This window comes from Calonectris borealis, chromosome 1 (genome assembly GCF_964195595.1).
Source record: "Calonectris borealis chromosome 1, bCalBor7.hap1.2, whole genome shotgun sequence".
NCBI classification, from domain to species: Eukaryota; Metazoa; Chordata; class Aves; order Procellariiformes; family Procellariidae; genus Calonectris; species Calonectris borealis.
Window position 1 is genome coordinate 190,685,224 of NC_134312.1, and position 15,216 is coordinate 190,700,439.

Consider the following 15,216-nt stretch of genomic DNA (forward strand, 5'->3'; position numbering starts at 1 on the left):
TTGTGCCTATGGGCATAAATATTAATTGCGCTATGCGGCTGCCTTCCGGCACCGTACAAGGAGGAAACGGAGTCCATGCCATGATCTTAATACTTTCGGTACTATCAGGGTCAATAACACCCGGTAATACAAAGAGTCCGGATAATGTCGTGGAGGACCTTCCTATTAGTAAGGCTTGTGTTTTAGAGGGTAAAGGTCCCGAGACATCTGTTAACAATAAGTGAACCGAGGAATCAAGCAACGTTACTGTGTGGGCGGTTGCCAGGTCCAGTCCGGCGCTGCCTGTTGTTGCTGGGCGAAGACTTGAGGCACTGCTGCCCCTCTCTGGGGATTTTTGAAAGGTGACGGCGTCATTTGTGTCCGCACGCGTCGCTGTCCCGCGCTCCGAGATCGGTTTCCCTGGATCGGTTGTCCCTGTAAATCATACTTGGATCGACATTGATTAGCGTAATGGCGACCCTTCTTACACCTAGGACAGATTCCCGGAGCTCGGGGTCCATTATTACTACTAGAAAGTAGACAATTCTTTTTCAAATGGCCAGGTTTACCACATCCATAGCAGACGCCTGGTGCTAAGGGACCGCGCATGGCTGCGAAAGCAGCAGCCATGACTTCATATTTATACTCTGTAGTACCGAATCTATTACATGCCTCAATCATTTCGACCAAAGTAGGGTTCTGATTCGGGAGAGATTTTAAAAGCTTCCTGCAATCTGCATTAGCGTTCTCTACAGCCAATTTCAACAGCAGGATCTCTCGCGCCTCCGCATTGTCTACTTGACGCTCCAGAGCTTGCTTTAATCTATCAATAAATTGCATATAAGGCTCTCGAGAGTCTTGTGTAATGGTGGTAAAAGCCTTTTGCGGTTTTTGAGAATCAGGAACCTTAAAGAAGGCCTTTTTTGCTTCTTCGCGGGTCGCCTCAAGGGCTTCTCGTGGAATTCGGGCTTGATCTACCGGGTTAGTATGGCGACCCGTGCCCGTAAGGTGTTCTATGGTCAATGCAGCAATTGCATTGTTATTATGACCTGCGTAAGTCGAGAGGAGCGCTTGAAGCCCCCCCTTCCAGTGGGATTCCCACAAAGTATACTGAGTCGGTGTCAGGAGTAATCGCGCTAAAGATTTCAAATCATGCGGAGTCATAACAAATGTATCGAGGACAGAGGATAACAGGCTCGCAAAATATGGTGAAGAAAGTCCATGTTCAGTAACAGTACGGCGCAGCTCCTTAACCACCGGAAAAGATAGAGCTTCCCACTGGGCTCCTCCGCTTCTCTGATAGACTACAGGAGCCACTATCATTCTAGCAATCTCTAGTTCCCCCTCCTTTAACGCTTGGCGCCTAATGTTGGCCCACACATCGTGTGGGTCGGGGGGGTAGAGATCTGGCTCCTTTTCAGGGTCCACGGGTCCCGGATCGAAGGGATCCTCCTCAGGGGGATACCCTGCGGTACATATCGTCAATGGAGCCGAGGGCTTCTTTACCTCCGATAACAATGCAGACACCGGGGAAGTGTCTTTCTTTTTATCTGGGTCATCTTTATTACTTTCCTCCTGGGCCTTTAAAACTTCAAAGATATTTCTCCACCACGGGAGCATACGCTGCGCTTCAACACTTCCCGTAGTCGCTGCATCCCATAACTTTACTCCCACATCGTCCCAAAGTTCCCGTGTGAAAATAGTGGATGCAGTTACAGCCGGTAATTTAACCTGCACCCATTTAAGAATTGTCTTAAGATCATGGCCAGAGATATTCTTCCCATGTTTTTTAAGAAGAGCTTTCATAAGCTCATACACGTCTCTCTCAGGGGACAACGCTTGATTCCCCATGTTTCCCACAGCTCACCTCTCTAATCCGGAGGGATTGGTTGCCGGCCGGCTCCTGCTTCCTTTCAGCAGCTCATTCAATGTTCTGTGGGACTCGCAGCCTGCCACGCAGTTAGGTGGTTCACGACCCCAAATCACGTCGGGGTCACCAATTTGCCGCGATGGAGAGACGGAGACCCAGCCAGGTGGAAATCAGATCTCACTTTATTGCTCTACACGAACTTCTTATATACGGTTTCAGAACAACCATGTACAAAACTCATTGGCTACATCTTAATTACCTAATGCATATTGCAAAACCTGAGCTCTCTATTCGCTGCTCCTCCTCACGCTGTTCCCAAGGGTCGCAAGTTCTGCTTTTGTATCTTTCTGCTGCACACCCCAGCCCCGCACCTGCTGACAGCGTCGGTCACAGCCGGGTCCACACCCTGCCATCGTGTAACCACAGATCCCAAGGTCGCAATGCCCTTGTGGCCTAAGCCTCCACTAATCGTATCATATTATGTTCTTTCTTCTGCGGCCCATTCTTCATGCGCTCCCACAGATCTCTTTCAATTATCTTATCTTCACTGGAGTTTCCCCCAGGATTGGACAAACTATTCCCCTCAAGTAAAGGCTGAAAGTTTCTTCTAAAGATCATGGGAGACACACAGTGGACTGACCTCCTGTGATGCCGAGAAGCTGCAGGACTGCACGAGCCCAGCATCTCTCCACGGCAGAGCAGTGGGAATTCCCCAGTTTCATAATAAGCATTTCTGGTTAGATGTTACTATTAATTTGTGCTATTGTATGCCTACATACGGCTTAATGTACCACTGACAAGCATGAATGTATCTTGAAATGAAGAATGTCAATGCCATAGCTGAAAAAGTACTAGTGGCAAACTAAACCTGCTTAGCACTTCTTATGCCAATGTAAGCTTGTCTTGAGCAGTATATTTTTACATTCTGGTCCATTGTATGTCTCAAATATTGAGATTTTCACTATTTTTCTTCTTTCTTGTAAAGCACAAATAATAAAAAGTAGAAGAAAATAATTTTTTTAAAAAAACTTTTTTTTTTTTTTACTTCTGATCACTTTCTGCAAGTGGCCATCTCCTGCAGCTAACAGTAATTTGGTAGTTGGAGAATTTTGAAGAGAAAACTTCAATTCATCAAACCTGGTATTTTCCACAAAACATTAATGGAAGATGTTTCCCCGTTCTGGGGTAGATTTATTTTTTTAATTGTCCCACAAAATCTAGATTGTGGGGAACACAGAACACCCCCTCCCCATTCTGTGCTTGAACCTGATCCAGAAGAGACACAAGTGCTGGTCTCCCAGCTTGGAGACACAAGCTAACAAATCCATTCTGTCTGCTTCTCTTGTCATCTGCTATAGCCTGAATGACCAAGTGGATTACAGAAAAACTAATTTTTTGTTTGAGTCAGAGATTGATTCACACCTATGTGGGTGAATATTTGTATTTATATAAGTGATGGAAAAGCAGAGAGGTGTTCACCTCCAAATACAAAAGAAACAGGCACAGATGACATACGTAAAATGCAGGAGCAACTTTTCACTGCACTCCCACGTTATTGAATACGACTGCCCCACTACCAGTAGGCTGTCCTACATCAGCGTTTCTTCACAGGCAGCATTCAAAATGCTCCTTTTGCATCACATAATGTTTTGTCATCATCATAGAAATTCTCATGGGGTTGGAAAACCATTCCCTGCCCGCTTCTGTGTGTAATTTCAAAATGATTATATTCGATGTAATGAGCAAGTGCCAGGCAGCACTAAGGGAGACTGGAGAAAGCTCAGCACAGCCAAAGACTTCAAATAAAAGGTTGCAACAGCGGATACTCCAAAAACACACGGGTGGTGAGGACAACAGGCTCTCTTAACTTTCACTGGACATGGGGCACGGCACCTCTCGGCCCTTCTTTCAACTGGAAAAACAAAAGTGATATAATGAAGGTGCTGAAGGAGTTCCTAAAACACGGCCACCTAAACACGGTGGCCTGTCGACAAGCGTGGATGAAAGGTGTTCTCTGCGGGACGGGGGTACTTTCAGGGACCCGGGCGAGGCAGGCGCTCTCCTTCCCCCGCCACCGGGCTCCCCCACGGCAGACGGGCAGCGGGAGAGGGGAAGGGGGGCTCGGCGCCCGCCACGGGCGGGGAGGGGGAGGCCGGGCCGGAGGAGCAGCTCCGACCCCCAGGCAGGCGGGCGGGGCGGGCCGGGCAGCGGCGGCCGCTGCCTCCCGCACACGGCGGAGCGGCGGCGGCAGAGGCAGGTCGCGGCAGCCGCCGCTCCCCCGCGGGAGGGCGGGCGCGGAGCCCCGCCGCCGCCATGGAGAAGCAGCCCGGTGGCGAGGACGACTGCGTGGACTCGGGAGCCGAGACGGGCGGGTGAGTGGCGGGGGGCTCTTACCTTCCCCCCCGGGGGGGCCGGGCCGTGGCGGCGGAGCGCTGGGGAGCTCCCTCCCGGGCCGCAGCGCCCGCCCGGCGGCGGCTGCACTTGTTGCCGGCGGCCGGCGCCGAGCGCGTCCCGGCAGCGGCGGGGCGGGGGTCGCGGGTGCGGCCGTGGCTGTGTCTCCTGGGCTGAGCCTCCCTCCGACGGACGGGACTGCAGCCCGGGCAGCGCCCCGCTCAGCGCCATGTTTCCTTTCCCCCCCGGCCCCGGGGCCAGGGGTCCTGTGTGATCCCCTGGGGAGACGGGCAGCGCTCCTGCCGCCGGGCATCACCGGGCTTGGAAAGCCCCGGGGAATTTACCTTCTCCTTCGGTCGAGTAGGGGAAAGCTCCCCATCATCCTCCGTCTGCACATGGGGAGGAAGATATTAAGAGATCGTGGCTGTGGGCTTTAAGTTTGAGCTCCAAAGCACGTTGTGCTGCCTCAGCGGTGGGGCCCAGCGCTGTGCTTTACGGGCTGTAGACGCATTGGCCGGGGCTTGGTGCCGCATCATCCCTGAATCCCAGGATAACTTGTGTTGAGCATAGTCTGGAAGCGTGCCCAGCTACCTATGCTGTCCTTCTAGCAGTGACACCTGGACATCAGGCAGGCAGAGCTGACTCCTTAAAAGCCATCAAAGAGAGCCACAAAAGCAGGTTAGTTTTGTAGGCACCCTGAAATTGGGTTGCTCTTGTCATGATACTCATTGTACTGACCTATGAAATGCTGTAAACTTTGCTAGTAGTTGTCCAACCTATAAGTGTCATATAAGAGTCAAGGAGAATGACTGTTTTTTCTGACTTTATTGACCCCGCTGCCAGAGTCGTGCTATGTTTGTTAATTGGATGACTTTTCCTAAGATCATGGAGCTGCAAGGATGATCCATGGGATCCCCCATTTAACTCCCGCCCTCAGCCCATCTCTGTGGGAAAGAGGGAAGTTCTTTCCAGCCCGTCCTACATGCTGCTGCCGTGTCATCTTTTTGGGAACGAGAGTGAGCCTCTGCTCCTTCTCTGGCTCCAGAGGACAAAAGGAGGTTGCCCACTCCTGTTAACACCGTTCTCTCCTATGTCTTCATTCTCCTCCCTCCTTGCTTTCCCAGCTGTATTTCTCCCAGCTTTTTGCCTGGTGTATCTCTAGTCTGGTCTCTAGTCTGACTGTTGCATGGGCACGAGGGTGCACGCATCGACAGATATTTCCCTTTGCAGCAAGGTCAGACAGCGTTCCTGTTCTTTCTTTGACTCTTTTCCTTCTTCCTACCATAACAGCACATGCTGAGGTTAAGGGAAAAAGACAGTACCCTAATTTCAGACTGATACTGGTGAATAATAGCACCTACTGTTGCATCAGGGCACCACGCTGATGTATGAGACTGAGAGCATAACAAAACTGTAAAGGCAATTCTTTTTTGCAAAGTGGTGTCAGGTGCACGGCACCAAAACTGAAGTAGCAATATTACAAATTTAAAAAAAAAAAATGGAAATGGAATATGGCAATCTTTTTCATACATCCAGCTATTAATTCAAATAATTTTTTTAATCTCTTCTGGGGTCTGGGCAGTTAAGGACTTTTTCCATCACATTAAATAGTTGTAGTATTGTGGATACAACTATGGGGAGAGTTTTAAAATGTTTTATGTGACATGAGCTTAAAGGAAAAAATCTAGTCCTCTTTCCAGATAGTGGGATAACAGGATTTTAGTTCATCTTTGGGGAATGTGGATAAAAGGAAGACAAAAACAACCAGTGAATTCATGGCTGGTTCAAGGCTCAAAAAACCCTTGATGGGTCAAGTCACTCTTAATTTACTGTGCTTATCTGGAATAGAAAAACCTGGGTTTCCTTGGGAGGGGCTCTTGGAAGGATTTGACCCAGCTGGTGACATTAGCCTTTAGACCTCAGTGACCAGCATGACAGCTGCTTGTGTCTGGTGTTGATGAGGTGCTAAAGCTGATGATTTTATGAAGCATCCCTGTCCCAGGCTTGACACTGGAAGGCGCAGGTTAGCAGAAGTGTCTGTCTGAGGAATTTGAACAATGGCATATGGCAATTAATAACTGCAGTGCTTTGCACTGAAGTTTATTTTGAAAAGCAATGGGTCTCTGCATTTCAATTATTATTTTTAGTTCAGTTTAGCAGCTGTTTTAATTTGATAAACATGTTGCGTATGTCTCTTTCACAATGTTTATATTTCAGCTTTCTCACCAAACCAACTGTTCACAGCACTTGCTTTTCCCTCTTACCAGAAGATCTGCTTTTTGCTTTGTCTCAGTCCCATCACAGCTATTGCTAAATTGAACTGTTTTCCTTTTTCTCCAATTATTCAATGGTGAAAAAAAAATTAATTAGCTATTTTGAAGTTGAGCCGTCATCCTCTGAAAGTACGAGGAGAGACAACTGTCAAAGTAATTCAGTAACAGTTTTATATCAGGTGGTCCCTTTCTGTCACTCAGGGAACAATAGTGGATAGTGACTGTAGGAAATCCAGGCGCTGCAAGCCCTTGTCATCTTGATGATCGTATGTAATAATGTGTGAGCTCTTATACAGAGTCTATACAGCTGAAGCTGCTTATAGCAGCTAACCAATCTAATACATCAAGTACTGTACGGGGCATATGTTCCTTAAGGTTTTGCTGCAGCTTCCAGCTACAAGAGCAGGCAAAACTCTGTGCTACAGGCAAGATCGGTTACAGTTTGAAGCCTTTGTTTTCCTAATCTGTAGGAAAATATCTTCCTCTTACTGCATTTGCCTCGGTAAATGGGGGTGGCAAGCAGGCTGCTGAACAAAAATAGTGTATTTTGAGTTCCTGAATCCAATAAGAATGGATTGAACTGGTGTTGTCAAGTACCTAAATAAAGGGAGTAGAACATATAAGCCAATTAGCTTATATTGGCTATTTATTAATGAGATTTGAAAAAGTTTGACCCTCCTTGGTCTTAGAGATTTTGCCTGTACAAGTTGTGTCTTCTCAGGAAATGTATTTTTGGGCTTTTTAGTATAAAAACCTTAATTTATCTGCTACTGAAATCTTTTAGCCCAGAAATATGTGAGAGCTTTCTGTGGTAATCATTTTAGTAGTGGATTTGTACTATATACCTGATACTTTAGGAGGAAGAAAATGGTCTTTCTTTGGGCTCTGATTAGAAAGCAAACAGAGGGAAAAACAAGTGGAAGAAAGAAATTGAAGTGAGGAGAAATATGTATGTTTAAAGAACTGTAGAAAAATCGTAAAGAAAAACAAAAAAAGCTAGAAAAAATAATACTAAGCTACCTAAAATGAGTTTTATCCATGTTCATTTTCAAATTTTCTTCATTTTACAAGCCATGCAAATGCCGTTATTTCACTATCCTTACTCTGAATAGCAGAGCGAAGTTTATTGGGGCTGAAACTCCCAAGATGACAAACTAAAACAGTTTTAGGAGTTGTTAGGCATGTAATTTTGAAGCAATGCGACAGATTCTTGCTACCACTGATGTCAAGGGTGAAGCATCAGCTGAATTCATTGTATTCAGGACTGATATCCTGAGTGACGCATAGTGAATGTGGAAAACAGGTAGTTTCTCAGACCTAAAGTCTTAAATTTTTTATTCCTAAACTTTTGTTTGGTCCAATTAGCTGTGTTCAAGGACTACTTCTGTAGGAATGCTCCCTCCTAATTGTCAAGTGTATATATCTTAACTAAGCATAACACTTCAGGTGAGATAGCTGGCAGTAATGAAGATTTCAATATATGTGACAATTCCCAGGAGAACTTCACTTGTTCCCTTAGACAGCTGTGAGACCCCATGTCTTAAAGGGTTCACACTTTAATCGTTAGCTTACTAATAGTATCAAAGTTGGCCTAAACCCTTAGTTTTCTCCTTCCTCACTTAGAAGTCATTTAAAGTTTTGAGAAGTTATAACTTTTAACTTAAATTATCTGAATTTGCAATTTTTCCACTTATATTTCAAATAATTTATTTATCTTTTTAGAGAAAGTTGGGAGACATTATTGAAATACAAGGGTTTTTTTTTCTGTATAATGTAATAAATATTGATGATGCAAACTGAATTCATTAGTAGTTAATTGCTGAGTGTTTGACGAATATTAAGAAGAAGGAAAATTATACTGTCTCTTTAGTAGCAGACAACTACCAAGGAACAATTCAATGATACATAGAGAAACCTATTGCAAAACAGATAAACAAAAGATGCTTGAAGCTTAGGGTACTGTACCATGTAGCAGCTATTTTTAACATTTGTTTAGCAAAATCCATCACTGTTTGGTTACTGTTATATTCAGGGAGGTTGTTCCCTCCTTTTCATTTTCTCCTGTGGTCCCTCAAATTAATTTTGCAGAGGTTATGTTAATTTTTTGACTGTGCTATACGTGTTTGTTGATTTTCCTTGTGGCTGTCACTGCTGCATGTGTGACCCTGGCCAAATCACAAATTATTTGAGACACTGTTAACTTATCTCTTAGGCAGATAAAAAAATTCTTTCTTTGTTTGTTGCAGTTCTGTAAAATGTGTGAGACTCTAAAGCAGAAAATACAATTGCTAATAAGAGACAAGGCAGCCTATAAAAAAGAGGGTGTACCCTACTTAAAGGGAAAAGTATTAAGAAGATTGTAATTCATGTGTGTCCTCAGTCAGAATGGGTTGCTTAAATTATCAAATGAATAGTTGAATGGTTTATTGGGGTGAGAGGTTGTTTTCATGTCACATGTTTCTAGCTTAAAGGGATTCAACATTTATGACTTTGTCATTTGTATGGTAGTCCTTCAGTATGACATGTCAGTCTCTTGTCACGTATTTCATCCATCTATGAGAAACTCTCAGGAATAGAAATCACTGCTGCTGAAACCTATTTTAAGGCCTGTTTTTACCTTGGGGTTTCTTTTTTTTTTGCTGAGACTTCCACTTCCTATATATCCATCATTCCAGACGTGCCAAGGTAGACAACTTGTCTCTGATTTGACATTCAAATAATATAAAGTTGAGCTATTTGTCACAAATTTGGGTTGAGGCACCATTTCTAACCAGATTTAACCGGTGGAGCGAAGCTGTTTGATTGAACCTCAGGGCAGGCAGACCTGCTAGTGCGTGGCTCTGGGGCTAGGCACCGCCACAGAGTTGAAACAGACTTTAAATCGCATTCTGGTGGCCAGGAGGTCTGTGCTGACACCCATGATGGCTTGGTCTCAGCAGGCAGTAAGGTTCACCTCGGCTAACTGTAGCTGTGTGAAGGTTAGGCGTTTGGTGTAAGTTAGGCTGCTTCTGTTGTTAGTTAAGACCGACAGGACCCTGGGAGGGTGACACAGGCGCTGGCTTTGGACGGGCAGGTATGTGCCACCTGAGTCCCGATGCGTCTCTCTGGGGAGGGCTCTGTGAATGAGTGGTGAGCGGGGTGCGCAGGCAGGTGCGCTCATGAAAGCACAGTGTGGTCTTGCCCCATCACTTTTGAAAGATTACAAACAACCCTTCATCCTTATACCAGGATGGTGATGATGTCTCTCACATTGGGCCTCAAGCACTGTTACTGGTAATAAGCTGCTGAGTGTGGTAGTTACAGCTGGGGGATGGGAATCCATCATCTGACTTCATCACTCGACTAGAAATCCAGAGCAAGGCGTTTTAAGACAAGATGCTCTGAGTTATTCCATTGCAGTTGTCTTGATTACAGAAGTAGAAGTACGGTGAAGGTAATGGATTTGTGTTAGACTGGTATTAGTGAAGCAGTTGACCCACAGGAATTTGGTGAGAAGAAACCCAAGACAGAGCTACAAAGCTAAATCTTCTGACTTACACATTGTGCTTTAACTGCTATAAAATCCTCCTGTGTGCCCCGTGGAGCGCTTTGTGGGGGAGGGAAGGCAAAGAAGCTGTTAAATACAGCTCTTAATATGAAACAGTGAGAGCTGAAACAACGCTAGGTAGAAAAGGCAGGGGAAATGTGGATCCAGCAGGTGCCATTCCATCAGTCCTAGGCAAGCGAAGGATGCAGACAGCAGAGGAGCTAGTAAACGTTCCTCGATTTCATTTTTTGGGGGGGATTAAGGAGTCCTGGCAATGGAGATCTTGGGCATATCGTGGTGCAGTATTGTGTTAGAATAACCTGAGAGGCATGTGTTCATTTTACACAGCAGACTGCCTTGTGGAGGTGCTGCCTGGCTCGGAAACCCTAGTTACAGCCATGCCAGTGCATTAAACAGTATGGGGGGGTGTTCCTGAGCACCGCGACAGAGTTGTCCGTATTGTTGAATACTTAAAATGGTTGATGGCATCAGTTTGGATGGGGCCATCTAGCTCTCTTCCATGTGAATCCTGGGTGTGTTTTACCGTGGGCCAGGGACTTGTTTTACCACATTACCATGGCCCGGGGACCATTCCCAGCAGACCGCTTGCCAGTCTGTTTTGGAAGGCAAGAAGTTTTAATGGTACAGGTGCAGACTGTTCCATGGCAGTTGGCCTCAGTCCCAGACGGTTCTCTTGAGCGCATTTGTTTGTTAGAGTAGTTGTCACCGCTGTAGCTATGTGAATGTGATGCTGTGCCATGGCTGATCAGCGTGCCAAAGTAACCCAAGCACAGTGCGACGCTGGTGTAGCCTTGTGTGATTCAGAGATGTAACGTAGTCGTGCTTCTTACCCAAAGAAACAAGTTTAGCGTGTTTTTATATACCATACTCAGTAACTGCAAGTTGTGCTAGCGATTACTTACCGGTATTCAGTGGGCTATTTCCCTTTCTTGGGTTTTTTGAGGCTCTGTATTACTAATCAGCAATTAGTAGTGCAGGCTGATCTCGGAGGATTGCTCAGGATCGTTTGTGCTTGTGATGGTCTTACGCTCTCCGATAATGCGCAGTCCTGATCCTTCAACGGCGCTAATGGGAATCGAGGTCCCACGTTTATCTCAAGCTTCTACATTCCTATTTTAATGTCTCTTGACATGTTCACAGCTCCTCTTTGCTGGTGGGCTGTTGAGCACAAATTCTTTACAGACTGATGTGTCTTTTGACTGAGCGAGGAGCCTTCCTTTCCAGTACCTCCCACTGCTTCAGTACCCTTTTTGATCATTTTTTTCCTCATTATGTGCCTGTAAAGGGAACAGTCCTCCATTTGTTCAGTTTCTGTCCTGAATGTCTCTTTCCTTTTATCTATAATGTAATATCTATCAGAGGAAATAGCTTGCAGCAAGACCATGTAATTGGCCTGGGACCTCTGAGCCCCAGTATGGCCCCAGTCTGTCACCATTAAAGCCCATGAGTGCTTTACTCTTGAGTTATCCTAATGGGAAAATCCTCTTCCAAGGGAACTGATAGAAGCCAGTACTCGGGATGTTTAAAACAGGAATGGAAAGAATGGGAAGGAACAAAGTTGCTTGATGTCCAGAGAGTCTACATGACCCAGGAGATGTTTGTTTCGGTACTTAATTTTTCTAATGCATGATCTTGTCAAAAGGAATGTTCGTTGTGTATACTAGTCTAAAAAGCTTAAAAGACTTATAGAAACTTCAGAATTTAGTATCCTAAATAGCTGACTATAAGGAAAAAAAAATGTATTTTGTAAGGCACTTACCAGCACATGTCATGAATCTGAATGGTTTGTGCTAATGTTTTGAAAATATTAAGGATTTTACTAACACAGTTATTTTTGTTCTTAAGGACTAGATTCAAGACAAAGAAATTCTAAGAAAGAAAGGAGTCAGAGGGAGGACAAAAGGTGATTCAGGTTGGCCCTGAGAGCACATAGAGAGGCTCATATTCATCCCATTTGGTTTTAGGCAGGTAGCCGGGGGTCCTACATTAGGAATGTGGTTTCTGTAGGCTTCATCTCTAGACAACAGCGAGGGAGAGAAACACTTCAGACCTCTCTTTTTATTGACTATAGAGGAAGCTTAGGGAGGGTACAGTCCTCATTTCGGCATCTGAGGTTGACATAAGCCTTTGAGCTTAATTACCCTTTTTTTTAATTGTGTGTATGTCAGTTATGCAACAAACATGAATTAAATATTAGCTTGAACCATATTAGAATTACAAAATACCCCCAATACAATTCTAAAGCCTATTAAAATATGTCTGTGCAATTAGTCTCCAAGCACACTGTTGTCTCCTCCTTTCTCACTCCCCATCTTTTTATTTTTCCTCCTGTCTCATTTTTCATGTCCTGCCTGTACGTAGACTGCCACTTCCTCGGTTCAGGACTCATTAATTCTCCATGTCCTATAATGTGCCTGCAATGCTTTGGGATAATAAAATAACAGTGTGAAGTGATAGAAAGCTGCTTCTACTTGCAGTAAGCAAAAAGCAAAATGTTGTCTCGCTTCTATCCGAAATACAAGCAGTGCAGATTCATACTGAATTAGCCGCCAACTGCTGAACACGGATACATTGAAGGACAGCCCCGGGCTGTTTTCAAACAGAAGTGCAGACGAAGTGAAGCCTTGCTTGGGATGCTCGGAGGCAGCTGGATATATATTGCTTGCCTCTGGGCTTGTGAAGAGTGACGTGTTAACACAGTTTTAACAGCCTTCCAGATATACATGGTGCCAAATGATACCAACGTGACTTGCTGCTGAAAATACCATGCAGCTTTATGGCCCGCACAGCACTACTCAGCCAGCCCGTGGGATCACGTCCCCTTGGTCCCTGCCCAGAACCGGCCCGGTGGTGTGTACGTGGCCCAGCAGTAGAAAGAAGGAGGTCTCCTTCTCTGCTTATGTCGTTACTGCCTTTCCCAGCTACACAAGGGTCCTGGGGGAGGTTGGTTGAGGGATAACATTGTATTCATAGAGGAGGTGCTACGCAGCAGATATAACGGGCAACGGAGAGAGGCTGCTAATGACCTAATCCTGTGGTCTCTGCCATGTGTGACATAAATATGTTTCCTTGCTCCCTGGCGTTACTGAAGTGGCTGGGGATGCAGGAGTTAGTAAAGGGGAGAGAGCAAGAGAGAGCTGCAAGCCCCCATCAGCAACTTTCTTCCCCAGCTTTGCACAGACCTCTTTCAAAAGCTTCAATAACCTCATGGTACTTGATGCTGTTGGTGGATTTTTTTTCATCAGTATTGTGAAAAATTCAGATTGTGTCACCTTTCACCAGTCCGGCAGGATTGGCAAGAAGAGCTGGGGATAGTTCCTTATGGTCTTTGTCACCTAAACCAGGAGTCTTAGCATCTGATCTGCAGGATACTGAGTGCTAAGCATGGGGCTATGAAATATAGGGATGACTGTAATTGCTTTGTTTTTTCTGCAGAGATATGTCCATATTAAAATTGAAAGTGGCCACTCTAGTTATGTGGGGCTGATGGCCTTTATTCCCTTGGATGCTTGAGAGCCCAGTGTATGAAGGTATCCTGAGAATACGCTTAGATGGTATCTATTTCCAGACAAATATCTTAGGAGTCAAAGCTCACATGCTTTTTTAATTTAAAGCAATATTGCAAACGTGTTGCAATTATTTATATAAACCAAGCATTTAGGTTTGGATCCAAGAACTCTGTTATGGCTCCCCAAACAGTTTGCCTGTTATGTTCAGGGCACTGCAGGGCATACATGCAAGACGTTAATTGTGGCAGAGCGCTCTGGTGAGTGGGGTCTGTTTTGGGAACCCAGAGAATAGAGAAGTGGAGGCTGTGTGACTGTGAACTCCAAAACCAAACATTCAGAAGTCATAGGGAGGGCCTCAGAAGTGGAAATGAATTTTTTTTTTTTTTTAAATATATTCAGTGTTGGCATATTTGTTTTACCTTAGTATTTCTGAATCTTTAGGACATAAATGGGCCATGTTTATGAGTTTTAATCAGCTCAGAATGTGGTTTTGAGGAGTTTGGGGTTATATGCAGCTGCAAAATTAATTGCACTGTTGCTCAAAATACTTAACTGCTCTGACTTTCTCAGGGGTAATCCAGCATGCACTGAAGTAGAACCAGTGGGCCTATGGTTTTACTGAGAGATGTCTTGAAGAGGAAAAGGGTTTCCTAAAGCAAAAAGCTTTGTCATCTAAATGTTTATATTTTGGTACTCATTTTGTGTCTTCCCTGCTAGTTGTGATGGAAGAACAATAAAAGTTCAGCTCTTTGGATAGAGTTCTCTTAAAAAAAGAAAAAAATCTGCAAAGCAGCATTTAGAGGACATAAGGTAAGGAAGATGAGGAGCAGAGTCAAAATCTAATAGACTTCTGCTCCTAAACTGTGTCTGAAGCAGCCTATTTTTTCCTAGAGAGTCTTCTGAGCTTTAATTTTTATGCCTGAAGTTAGGTAGCATGAATAGCCTCTAGATAAAACCCTCGTTGCTTTACTCACGCTATGTAGGTGTTTTCAAAATTCATGCAAGACGCCAGTTTTTCTGAGGCCATGTTCAAAACCTGTTCCAGTTATTATCTTAGCACAAAAATAATGCTAAATGGGCATTAAACTAATTTAATATGCAATGTGAGTTAGATTTGGTACATTTTTCATTCTCTTAGCTTTAATATGGTCTAACTAAAATCTTTGTCTTTCAGGTCTGAATACAGCCGTATGTCCTCTACCAGCAGTGAGTATAACTTTGAGAATCTTTTTGAAATGGATTCTTGTATTTTCTTTTTTCTGGTTGCTAATATTTATTATCATCAACCTAGTGTTATAATGGAGCTCACATTGACACAGTAAAGCCCCTGTTCCTTCTCTTCTTGGATCTATGTCTAGAAACATTTAAACAGGTTAACATCAGAAACAATTAAACTGATTGGATGTTTATGACCAAAATACGAGCCATGTGTAAAGTTATAAATATTGGAGCTCACAAGAATGCAAGGCAAAATGAGAACAAAATACGTAGACACAGTGTGGCCAGTGTGAATGGGTCCTCCGGCCAAATGAGTTTTCAGTGATGAATGTCATTAGAGCTGGGGGATGCAGGAATAACTGAATGCTTATTGTAGGCTGATGCCAAGGAAGCACTTGAGAGCAAATTCCGTGAAGCATTTCTTTGATT

At 44.5% G+C, this 15,216-nt stretch overlaps 1 protein-coding gene across 1 annotated transcript in view; it reads left to right on the top strand.

The window, feature by feature from the left end:
* The first annotated feature begins 4,081 nt into the window (after positions 1–4,081).
* The window catches only part of FAM124A (family with sequence similarity 124 member A), a 46,545-nt gene continuing 35,410 nt past the window's right edge, over positions 4,082–15,216 (top strand). The window contains exons 1-2 of the mRNA XM_075139922.1: positions 4,082–4,221; positions 14,744–14,775. Of these exons, the coding sequence (XP_074996023.1) occupies positions 4,163–4,221; positions 14,744–14,775 (91 nt within the window). The 5' untranslated portion in view covers positions 4,082–4,162. The remainder of the gene's footprint in view (positions 4,222–14,743; positions 14,776–15,216) is intronic.